Source organism: Mauremys mutica, chromosome 2 (genome assembly GCF_020497125.1).
Source record: "Mauremys mutica isolate MM-2020 ecotype Southern chromosome 2, ASM2049712v1, whole genome shotgun sequence".
NCBI lineage: Eukaryota > Metazoa > Chordata > Testudines > Geoemydidae > Mauremys > Mauremys mutica.
Window position 1 is genome coordinate 284,480,796 of NC_059073.1, and position 12,782 is coordinate 284,493,577.

The 12,782-nt window shown below is 45.5% G+C and overlaps 1 protein-coding gene across 1 annotated transcript in view; it reads right to left on the reverse strand.

Annotated features, from left to right (window-relative positions):
- Positions 1-515: 515 nt before the first annotated feature.
- The window catches only part of VILL (villin like), a 51,060-nt gene continuing 38,793 nt past the window's right edge, over positions 516-12,782 (reverse strand). The window contains exons 16-21 of the mRNA XM_045008034.1: positions 12,222-12,367; positions 11,348-11,492; positions 8,510-8,698; positions 7,101-7,169; positions 3,398-3,658; positions 516-1,760 (exon numbers count right to left, since the gene is read on the reverse strand). Of these exons, the coding sequence (XP_044863969.1) occupies positions 1,647-1,760; positions 3,398-3,658; positions 7,101-7,169; positions 8,510-8,698; positions 11,348-11,492; positions 12,222-12,367 (924 nt within the window). The 3' untranslated portion in view covers positions 516-1,646. The remainder of the gene's footprint in view (positions 1,761-3,397; positions 3,659-7,100; positions 7,170-8,509; positions 8,699-11,347; positions 11,493-12,221; positions 12,368-12,782) is intronic.

A 12,782-nucleotide genomic window follows, 5' to 3' on the forward strand; every position in this document is an offset into this window, starting at 1 on the left:
AGGTGCCACAAGTACTCCTGTTCTTTCTTCTAAAGGCTAGTGTGTGTCCTCCCCACATCGAGACTGGGTAATGAATGTACACTGGTCAGGCTTCTGACCAGGGCAAGGCAGCACAGCTCTGGGGGGGACATAGGACTCAGCCGTCCCACAGTGCAGGCTGCACCCCAGGAACCCTGTCACACCAGCCCAATTACTGAATGGGCATGAAGGGAAATGAAGTACCTCCTCTCACTTCTAGAGGTGTTTGTTCCTTTATATCAGGCTAACGGTATATTAGCAGAGCATTGGAGGGGAAGCTTGCACTTCTGTGACCTGTGTTGTACCTGCTCCAGGGATAGATAAGTTTTCCAGCTCCAGGGCTGACAATCCAGCCAGACATTATTACAAAATTATTGTTTAGAAATCCCATCAACCACTCACAAAATTACCAGGCTATTTTACTGGTGGGAGCTGTGAGCCAGTAGCTCTCTCAGATGGGCAGAGTTTATCCTACTGAAATGAGTCCATCACACGCATTTTTATTAAGAACATCTTTAAAGCACGACTTTCGGTTGTTTATGTGAAATCACTGCTTGGGTTTGAACAGAACAAAGCTGAAACTGTAGCCATTGTCACATTGATATTTTTTACAGCCGGATCCATTACATTGTAATCACCCACGTGCCCCAAATCAAAATTCAAAAAGTGGTCTGGAATGTGCTCTTTGTACCAAGAGCAGAATGTGGTGACAGAGTGCTTGAGAGAGGCCACGTGGAGACAAAAGTATCCAAGGACCACTTTCTGCTCCTGGTTATACCAGTGAAAACCTAATAATTTCCCTAAGACTCTGATCCTGCAGTTGGATGCACATGGGCAGACTCTTGTATCCGTGTGAATCCAGGATGTGAATCCACTGGTGTAAATGGGGCTCTGTACGGAGCAAGGATTCAGCACACAGCTCCGATTGTAAAAACTGGGGCCTGACTCTGGAAATAGACAGCAGCCCCTGGCTCTATGTCTCTGCTTTCTTTTCAAATAAGTCATTTAATAAATTAAAAATGTTATTTTTTTGAGCCAGGTTCTGATGAATTTTTACCATGTCAGATTATGAACTTTACTCAAACATTTATTATCCTTATTCCTTACTGGGAAAAAGCCACTTGTGGGAGCTGGAAGTTGTCCATCTGAATGTATCACTCATCTACTCTACTTTGGCTTCTCCAGTGCCCACTACATCTTTGTATTCGTCCTGCCTCATCTCAAACCTGACAATCGAGCAACCTACCATGCAGTATTTATGTTGCACAATGAAAACACCGACTTGGAAAACATGGCAACCGTCACGCTGTGCACAATGCATTAATTCTACACTGACAGGTCTTTGCAGCTACTGGCAATAATGGTACAAAACTGGCAAGAAAATATCAAAGCGTGGAGTCAAATCTTCAGGAGCTGGCTCTCTAATTTCCACTGTTTGCAGGGGGGAAGGAAGAGCAGTTCAATGAAGCTTCTCTGACCCTAGAGGTTGCAGCTTTGCTTGGCCTGGATTGGGTGGGTTGGTTTTGGTTTTTGCATAGGTTTTTTTGACAAGTATCTGTGTTCACCTCCTGTGGCTACAGAGATCATGATTTCATTCCACAACCAGCAGGTGCAGGACAGTCTCTGCTTCAAAACAGTCCATGCTGTTTCTTCTCGTTTTGCTGCTTCCATCTGGGCATCTGGTAGAACTCATCCTTGGATCTCCCAAAGATATCATGGAAGTCTGCATCAGATAGATAGTACTGCAGAGGAAAACGGCAGCAGAGAAACAGTCACCCTCAGTTAGTGTCTTTTGAAGTTTACACCCCTCTGCAGAATCCTAAGATTGAAGTGGTGCATAGCCCTTGTGGTGCCCTCCACAGTGCTATTGATGTACACAGCGCCACACAAGGAGTGAAGTGTGACAAGCACACACTTCCTTGCCCCACTGAGTTTACAGCCTAAAGGCATGTGATGGGCTGAACAGAATTATGACGTGCCCAGAAGCATAAGGTGGAGCTAGCAATATGGAATGTGCACACACTGGCTTTGTTACTGCTTCCTTATGCACAATGCACCCGTAACAGCCATTATGCAGAGTGGGCGAAATCCACCCTTTTGCAGAAGTCCATACAAGGCCTATATGCACCACTTAGATCCTGACTGGCAGCTCAAATAGGACTTAATTGGTGCCTAGATCTCATGCCGGCCCTTTGCACAGAGCTGAATGTCCCCCGTGGCTGAAATGCTCCCATTAAAAGTTTATTATTGTTGTTGGGTTTTTTTTAATGGGAAGTGGCTATTTTGTCAAAATAGAAATTTCTATGGGACAACATTTTGGGGAGGTTTTCAGGTGAAAGTTTTCAGTAAAACCAAAGATTTTTGCTCAACCAGCTGAAATTTCCCAGTTGCTGAAAACAAAAAAGGTTTCAAAAAGCTTTGAGTTTCCGGTTTCCAATGGAAATCCAAAAAACTCTGTAGAAAACAAACAAGTGTTTTTGTTTGCATTGAAGTTTATCACGGGAGAGAAAACACCCTTTTCCTGAACAGCTCCAGTGTGAACATTAGCACAACAGGTACAGTTGTGTGCTGCTTGCAGTGTGCTGCTAAAAGTTTGGCTGAAGATGGACACCCCTCTGTCAATTGCTAACAGACACACTGTCCCCAGATGATTAAATCCTTGTGGAGCCTGGATCATGCAGGAATGGTCATATTTATCTGCCTTTGGCTTTGGTATCTGGCAAAACATTAGGGCCAGAAGAAAAATTTTGAATGCAACCTTTGCCCAACTGAGAATGGGGTTTCATTACCATCTGTTTTCCACGGGAAAAGATCAGATTTGACAGAATTTTCTGCTGCAGAAAATCTAAATGAAACATTTGATTTGGTTAACACAAAAACCAAAACTCTTCATTTCATTTGGGGTCAACCTTAATCTCTGTGCCTCCTGGGAGTTGTAGTTCTGGGTCCCTGGTACCCATGTCCCCTATGGGCCTTGTACCCTGGCTGGACTATAGACGTACAAAAACCTTTTATTTCAGCAGACAGTGTCAAAATGAAACATTTCCATATTTCTGAATCAATGAGTTTTGGAAATGTTTCTTCTAAGGAAAGTTTCAATATTTCACCTTTTTGTCCCAATCTGGGATGAAAACAAGTATAGAAATATTAGAATTTCCCATGAGACGGAAAGTCCAGTTTTTAATTAGCACTATAGGACAATCACCCTTGTGTTTAGTATGATGAACACCCTAATTCTATTGTCTATCCTTCCCTCAATTAGCCTGAAGCAAAGCTTAATAAACCTAGAAAGCAATAGGTCTCACTTAGCCAATCATTTTGACTAAGTTCAATGTGCAACTGGAACTGCATCAACCCAATGCTTGGACAATTCCCTCACCTCTTTTTTAGCGGGATCCACGCCTTCTGGAAGTTCATCCACTGTCTTGTTGATCAGCACCTCTCTGGGATAGGCTCCATTTCCATTGGTCACTGCCGAAACTACCGCAGGGGCATTGTTGTTCTGATAGTTGCTAGTGCTGTTGACGTTGCTGGTGGGGTGTGGTTTATATGCAGGTGAAGTTCTCTCCGTTCTTGAACCAGCGGGGCTGGCAGGTTTACTGTCTGCGTTTCTCTTGTTCAGATTGGCATTGTTAAGATCCTGCGGGGTACAGGAAAGTCTGTCAGTACAGTGACATTGGGCAGGTGCAATAGATCTGGGGATAACTTTGTGATTTCCTGGGATGTTTATTCCTGCCTGGGGCAGGTGGGTCTTTTCTTAGTATGTGATAAGTTGGGTTAAAATATCAAAGAAGGGAAGGAGAGATCAGGACCTATTGGCCCATTGCTAAGGACCCTCAAGCTGTAGAGAGAACTTGTAGCCCATACTATTACTCAATATAGCAGCTTCCCATCAATCATCAGACATTACATCTTGGCATTAAAACCCAGATGCAACGGTGATTGTAAACTTTATAAATATCCAGTCAATACTGCTTACAGTAACCTGACTTTTCTACTAATGATGCCTTGGCAAAGGCCTGTGAGAGCCATAAAGGAAAAGGTCAGAAGTTTTCTAAATTGTCATGCTCATCTACTTCCTCTCCCCATACTGCTGTCTCTCCCTGTGCGGTTCAAAACTGGCTGTCCAGTAGCTTCTCCCTGCCCTCCTTCTAAGAGTCACACTGATCCAATCAGGGGACAGAAACAATACCACGTGACCAATCACAGCTAACCAATCCTGCTAAAAATTTTGTTTTGCAGTAGCACCTAGGAGCCCCAGTCACAGACCAGGACCCCATAGTGCCAGGTGCTGTACAAATATAGAACAAGACCGTCCCTGTGGAATCCATACATTTATCATTGGTATTTGGCATCTCTTTGCCATCATTAATAGCAGTGCATAGTGCTGAGATTGCATTGCCAATACAAACTGCTCCACCAAAGATCCCTGCCCATTGGTTTTTTTTGTTTTGTTTGGTGGGGTTTTTTGTGTGTGTTTTTTTTTGGATATGTAACTTATATAGTGGCTGTTCAGAAGGCCAAGCCATGCTGTCAGATGCCTTTGTGCAGAGGTGGTTGAAGCCCATGGGAGTTATTTGTAGTACAGAAGGTGCAGATCATTATACCTATTTCACTGACAGTTACACAAAGACACACAGGTCATACTTTGAGAACATACGTAACCTAGACACTGTGGCTTCACATTTTCTGCTCTAACCAGTTACATTATAAAACCCCAATAAAAATAAATAATATAACAAATGGAAGAAAGGGGAAATTGATAGAAACTGTAGAAAATTGATAAGGGAAGCAAAGGGACACTAGGAGAGCTCTATGGCCAGCAGAGTTAAGGCCAACAAGAAGTTTTTAAAAATATATTAGGAACAAAAAGAATCCTGACAATGATACAGGTCCATTACAAGATGGAAATGGCACAATTATCACTAATAATTCAAAAAAGGCAGAAGTGTTCAAAATATTTCAGTTCTGTATTTGGGGGGGGGGAAGATTATATACTCCCATCATATGATGATAACACACTTTGCATTCTGCTAGTATCTCTGGAGGATGTTAGACAAAAACTACTACAGTTAGACATTTTTAAAATCAGCAGGTCCGAATAACTTGCATCCAAGAATTTAAAAAGAACTAGCCAAGGAGCTCACTGGACCATTAATGCTGATTTTCAATACGTCTTAGAGTACTAGGGAAGTGCAAGAAGATTGGAAGAATGCTAATGCTGAGCCAATGTTTGAAAATGGTAAACGGGATGACCTGGGTAAGATGCAGCCTGATATCGATCTCAGGCAAGATAATGGAGCAGCTGATGCATATAATTCTTAATAAAGAATTAAAGGAGGGTCATGTAATTAATACCAATCAACGTGGATATCTTTTTTGATCAGATTACGTTTGATTGATAATGGTAATAGGGTTGACATAATAGACTTCTGTAAGGCGTTTGAGTTGGTACCGCATGACATTTAGCTTAAAAGCTAGAATGATATGAAATTAACATGACACACATTAAATGGATTAAAATCTGACTAACTGATAGGTCTCAAAATGTAACTGTAAATGGGGAATTGTCATTAAGCGGTTGTTTGTGCAGTGGGGTCTCGCAGGGATCGGTTCTTGGCCCTATGCTATTTAACACTTATCAATGACCTGCAAGAAAACATAAAATTATCACTAATAATGTTTGCAGATGACACAAAAATTGGGGGACTGGTAAATAATGAAGAGTACAAGTCACTGATTCAGAGCAATGCAGATTGTTTGATAAACTGGGTGCAAGCAAACAGTATGTGTTTTAATATGGCTAAATGTAGGGTGACCAGATGTCCTGATAAAATCGGGACCGTCCCGATATTTAGGTGTTTGTCCCAATATTTGTCCCGATATTTTGCTCCGCCGGGCACTTGGCTTTTTTTTCCCCCTCCGTCGGCAGCACTTGGCTTCCTCTCCACTCGCCGGTGGACCCCTCCTCCTCCTCCTTCCCCCCGGGTGTGCCCCGATATTTTCTTCTTCTCATCTGGTCACCCTAGCTAAATGTAAATGTATACATCTAGGAACAAAGACGGTAGGTTGTACTTATAAGATGGGGGACTATCGGTGACTGAAAAAGATTCAGGGGTCTGAACATGAACATGTGAACATGAACTCTGTGGCCAAAGAATCTATTGTGATCCAGGGATATATAAATTAGGGAACCTTGAGTACGAGTAGACAGGTTATTTTACCTCTGTATTTGGCACTGGTGCAATCGCTTCTGGAATACTGTGTCCAGTTCTGGGGCCCACAATTCAAGAAGGATGTTGATAAATTGGACACGGTTCAGAGAAGAGCCGTGAGAATGATTAAAGGATAGAAAACCTGTCTTATAGTGACTGACTCAAAGAGCTCAATCTATTTAGCTTAACAAAGAGAAGTTTAAGAGGTGACTTGATTACAATCTATAGCTACCTACATGGGGAACAAATATTTAATAATGAGCTCTTCAGTCTAGCAGAGAAAGGTCTAACTTGATCCAACGGCTGGAAGTTGAAGCTCGACAAATTCAGACTGGAAACAAGGTGTAAATTTTCATGGTAAGAGTAATTAACCATTGAAATAATTTACCAAGGCTTGTGGTGGATTCTAAGGTAATAAAGGTAATAATAATTGGAGATATACCAATCTCCTAGAACTGGAAGGGACCTTGAAAGGTCATTGAGTCCAGCCCCCTGCCTTCACTAGCAGGACCAATTTTTGCCCCAGATCCCTAAGCGGCCCCCTCAAGGATTGAACTCACAACCCTGGGTTTAGTAGGCCAATGCTCAAACCACTGAGCTATCCCTCCCCCCTTACTGACAATTTTTAAATGAAGATCGGATGTTTTTCTGAAAGATCTGCTCTAGAAATTATTTTGGGGGAAGTTCTCTGGCCTGTGTTACACAGAAGGTCAGACTAGACGATCACATTCTGGCCTTGGCATCTATGACTCTTTTGTTTACCAACAGCAACTGGTTCTTTTTACTCAGGTAATAGAAACAGGCTTTTAGCCATGGGAGCACAGGTAAAATCTAGATGTTCCAGCTACACGTTCGGTGTCCACTCACCACTGCGATCTCTGATATAGCAGACACATCTCCTAAGCTATTCTTCATCTCCTCGTAGGACTTGCCATCCTAAAGGTAAAGGGAGTTATAAGAGTCAGACTCAGCGAAAAGGCCACTTTTATTTCAGTGAGCGAGTTCAAACTGCAGTTACAACGTACTCCTGCTCCTCAAACCAGCATCTAGTCAATACCACATGAGTTGGGATGCAGAATCCCAGGAACTGCGGCTGCAAGACGGGAACCATGTGCAGCTTTGAGAGCTGCATCAGTCGCCGAGTGACTTAAGAGCTCAGGCTGCATCATTGGGTGCATTAGGATGGAGGGAAAGGCATGGTTCTTGTGCAGAATGCACTTTATACCCTTTGCTATGGCCTGCATTTATCTCCTGCCTATCTGTCAGAGGATGGGTGGGATCTGGGAACAAACACAGTGGCACAGGTCCTTGCACTGCCTCTGGGGGGTCCCCTGGGACCTGCTAGTTTTGGGATCCTAATCCCCTGCCCCTTTTGCAAGGGTGGGCAAATCCCACCCCCATTGAAGAGAGAATTTGTAGTAATCCCCCTCAGTGCAGAATTGCAGCAATTCCCCATCCTCTGGACAGGAATAACCAGTGTAGGGGGAACCACATGGCTCTGAAAGCTATAGGGATGCCAACTCTCATGACATCTGGTGTTTTCCTTAAAGCCCCAGCTCCTGGAGTCATGGGATTATATGAGAATCTCAGCTGTCATTTAAAAAATAAAGTTTTTAGCCTTTGTGGTTGCCAGGAAAAGTTTGAAAATGTATGATCCCTAAAGACTCCAACACCAGAAGGCAAACAAAAAGAACCCAAGATTTATTACTTTTTACAATCTGATGATTTTTAAGCCAATCTCGTGATTTTGAATGCTTGGGTTTAGCTGAAGCTATTTGTAGTTTTCCTCCATTTCACTTACCAATATCTCTTCAACACTACTCAATTTCTACTCCATTCATGTGCACTCTAGCGCCATCAAGTGGCTGGAGTCTGGCTTCACAGCATTGGAGGGCAGTGTTTCAGCAAGATTGTGTTCAATTAATTTAAAAAACTGAAACAATCTGATTTTATGAAAATTTAAAAACACGACAACAGACAATCCTCTGAACAATCTAGATGCTGGGCCTAAATTGCTTGTCTTTAACGAGAGCTAGGCAAGCTTGGAATCCGGGTTTGGGGATTTTGATTTTACATATATTTGCATTTAATTGAAAAAAATTATTAAAGCAACTGTTTCACTTAGTTCTATTTGTGATGCACCCCAAATGACGTTCTCACTAGTTTTTATGCTGCACACAGTAGAGAATATGTAGACCCTCACCTACTGATACTTCTATGCAATATATATATACACACACAGACAGACAAGACACACAGATTTCCCAGTAACTTACGCTCCACTTATACGGATCCCAAGCACTGAACCAGCCTGTGAAGGTGAGTGGTTCATAGCCTTGCTTCACCATTATTATTGGTGTTGCTAAATCTCTTCCAGCTGGATGGGTCTTCAGATAGTCTTTGGCTGAGGAAACAGCCTCATTTCTTTCATATGCATTGGAGGTTTTGCCAATCCAAAGGAAAATCTACAGTGGGAGAAGGGAGAGGACAAGTGAATGGTACGAACCAATGGAGATCTGGATGGTTAGTCTCCCTCCCTATTGATAATTAGGATAGTTGGATATCAGAGCAAGGCACATGACTGGGGCAAAGCACAACGAACCCACTTTGTTGGTAGTTCGCTGCACCAGTCAAATTATTTCCTGGAACCAAATTATATATTAAATGATGGTCTGGCAGACGTCCTGAGACGCATGTGTAGCTCCATATAAGCGGGTACCATATAATGCTGGCCGCAGCAGCAAGTGGGTTCGCAGATGGCACCGCTCAGGGCTAGAAAATATGCAGTGGGCTCATTCGTCAGTCACAAAAGATGCCGCTAGTCACTCTAGAGATGGGGCTAAACCAAGAATGAAGAAATCAGCCTCCTCAGGACATCACGTTCTGACTGGAATGGCTGGTTCTGAAACTGTCCTTGTGACTTTGATTCTGGATTGACTCCGAAGTCAGACAGGGCCTGTTTTCCCGCTCTCTACACAGCAGTAAGAATATGAGGAAACCACACAGGATTCCAAACGACTACACTGATTAACTATGTACAGACATACAAGGTCGAGCTACCTGTGTACACTGCGGCTCTGGCAGGGGTCTGTTGTCTACAGCTATAGAAGACTGGGAGGCTGCACTACAAGGACACTGTCTAATTCCTACACACCACATCCGACTTGGTTCTGAAACAGCCGCCAGCCCAGGCGAGCAGCACTCTAGCGGTATGTCTACAATGCAGCTGGAGCGAGCGTCCCAGTCTGGGTTGACAGACTCGCCCTAGGTCCTCTTGAGCTAATAGACTAAAAACAGCAGTGTGGACGATGCGGCAATGGCTGGCCACTCAAGTCCAAGCCTGCCCAGCCCTCTGGACCAAGCTCAGGTGGCCACCCAAACCACCGGCCGTGCGTCAATGTCCACACTGCTATTTTTCTCTCGCTAGCTTGTACAGAATTAATGAGAGTCTCATAGGCTTTAAGGTCAGACGGGACTGTCATGCTCATCTAGACTGACCTCCTGCATATGGCAGGCCCCAGAACCACACCCTCACACGTGTAATACATCCAGAACCTCTGGCTGAGTTACTGAAGTCCTCAAATCCTGGCTTAAGACTTCAGGTTACAGAGAATTCACCATTTACACAAGTTTAAACCTGCAAGTGACCCGTGCCCCACGCTGCAGAGGAAGGCAAAACCCCTCCAGGGTCTCTGCCAATCTGACCCGGCTGAAAATTCCTTCCCAACCCCAAATATGCCCATCAGTTAGACTCTGAGCATGTGGGCAAGACCCACCAGCCAGCCACCAGGGAAAGAATTCTCTGTAGTAACTCAGAGCCCTCCCCATCTAGTGTCCCATCACTGGTCGCTGGAGATATTCGCTGCCAGCAGTCAGAGATCGGCTACATGCCCTTGTAGGCAGTCTCACATCCTACCGTCCCCTCCATAAACTTATCAAGCTCAGTCTTGCTCCCACTGCTCCCCTTGCAAGGCTGTTGCAGAACTTCACTCCTCTGATGGCTAGAAACCTGCATCTCATTTCAAGCCTAAACTTGTCGATGCCTACTCGAGTCTACCTGCTCCCACCCCAGCAGCAGTGGAGACATCCCCTAATGTCCAATGCAGTCAAACCCAAATCCTCGTGCTGGTCTGGCCTAGAACTCACACCTGATCTGGAGCCAGAGCTGAGTTTTCAGTCCAACTCTGCTCCCTTCTGTCCCCTAAAATTTGGGGCAGGCTTTGATCACTGACTGTAGCACATGGAAGAGGATTTGGGGGTGGGGCTAGCGCATCAGTGACACTAAATGCTTAGCAGTGTGACAAAGAGAACACGGCCCTTTACATGTGTTGGCAAAGCCATATCCTAATGCTTTGGCTGTGAGGCACCAGAACCGTCACCCAGCCCCCCTGTGAATAGCTGCTTGTATATGCTCACTGCAATCCCACAGTAGGCAGAGGATTCTCAGAACGGCAACGTAATTACCTCCCTCCTGGCAGGGCACCTAGGAAGCTGCAGGAGCAACATCTTACCAAAGCGCCAGAGCCTGAGCTCAGTGGAGCCGACACATGCTGCTTAGAGTGAGAGGTCAGACTAGATAGTCGAGTGAACCCTTCTGGCCTTAAAATCTACTGGATTTTAGTTCGGGCTTTGCCACTGATCTCAAGGAATCTGGGAGCTGAGCTCCCTCAGGCCCCTTTGAAAATCCCAGGTGTGGTGCCTGTTTCTTATCCGCTGAATGGGTCTAACACTAATTTCTCTTCAGGGCAGCGTGGCCTAGTGGCTAGAGCACTGCCCTGGGACTCAGGAGACCTGGGTTGTATTCCCAGCCTGCTGGCTGACTTTGGGCAAGTCACTTTGCCTCTCAGGGCCTCAGGAGCTCCGATCTTCTAATGAGACTGAGCTCCTTTGTGAAGCACTTTGATATGTATGGCTGGAAAGTGTTGCAAAAGTGCTAGGTATTATTAATTACGCTGGCCTACATTACTGGGGTGTCGTGTAAATATAAATATAAATCCCGGGTGGAAGATGCTGACCTGAATTTCATGCTGAATGCTGCATTAAAATAAGTCAAGCCAACAAAAATGCACAGTTCCCATTACGGGGGCGGGAGGAGAGGAGGGAATTCCACTGACCTCTTCCCAAGTGTCTAGTAACATGACATCATCTTCATCCAAGTCATCCTGGCAGAAGCCCACCACTTCCGTCATGATAAACCGCCCTGTCTGGTTGGAGCACTCAAACAGGCGGGGCTGGTATCGGACAGTTGACTCTTGGAATCTTGGCAGGGCGAGAAGAACCAGGAAATGTGAAATCTTTTCCCGTGTTTGAGTCCAACACTCATTGTAGACACTGGTTGTGGCCACTAGGGGTCAGACTTGTACATGGCAACACCCATCAGCTGTGATGAAAGCTGGCAGGTCGGAGCGGGGAGGGGGAGAATCCTTTTGGGAGTTGGTCCCAAGGGTTCAGAACCCCTCTCGCCCCCACCAAAAGTCAAAGCAAAATTCCACCCGCACCACCAAGATTTGCCTGCCTCCAAGCTGAAGCCACGTTAAGCCACCACGCTTTAAATGGCTCCCGCGGAGACCTGTTAGCTCGCCCACACTCAGCTTAGGTGGAATGGAGAGGTCAAGTTTGCTCCAAACAGGTTTAGGTGAAACTTCCAGTGTCCCAGGCAAACGTTTGTAACAATCAAACCGATCGGAGCGTTCACACAGCCCTTCTTGTCAGCGCCAAGCCTCAGACCAGTTCAGATGGGGATTTCAACCCCCGCTCCCCAAGAAGGGCCAGACCCCATGCCCATTGGGGTGAATGGAAGTCTTTGCATGGACTTCACTGGGCACTGGGTCACATCCAGAGCTTGGGGATGCTCCGATCTGGGATTCTGTATTGGCCCATTCTAGTGGGGGAGCCTAGCTTGGAAATCCTTACCCAGTCTTCCTGCAAAGGCCTGACTCTCTGCTTAGTTACAGCCGTGCAAGCCCACTGCAGCCCTTAAAGAATTACCTCTTGTCACTGGCATAGGGGGCTTTTCCTCCCAGCGCTGCCCAGAACTCCACCGGCTCTTGCCCCTCCAGAACGGTCTGCTTGTCCCGCTTGGAGACGATGTTGGCCACTATCTTCGCCATCTCTCTCTCATCCCCGCTGCAGCCCTGCATTCATGGCACAAGATCAGAGGGGTTGGGTTCAGGAGGGACCTGGCAGAATAGATCTGTGAGCTGACGGTCTGTACGTCACTTCCCTCTGCTGGAGAGAACTAGAGCTGCCCAAATGTTTGGGATTATCTCCCCCTCCAGTGGCTGGGCCAATAAGGGGATGTGTTAATTCGGCAGGGAGAGTTTCTTTCCTCTTGCACACGGCAGAGATGTCAGTCGTCGTTATGATTGTCGTTTGCAGTCATCCAGGCCCAGACCCTCAAAGGCATTTAGGCACCTAACTCCCATCAACTTCTCAGTACCTTTGAGGATCTGGGTCCTAGGGACCGATTCTCCCAGTGGATCCACAAACTGATGAGACTACTCGTGTAACGAGGTACCAGTCAACAGGAGCGAGGGTGGCGGAATTGGG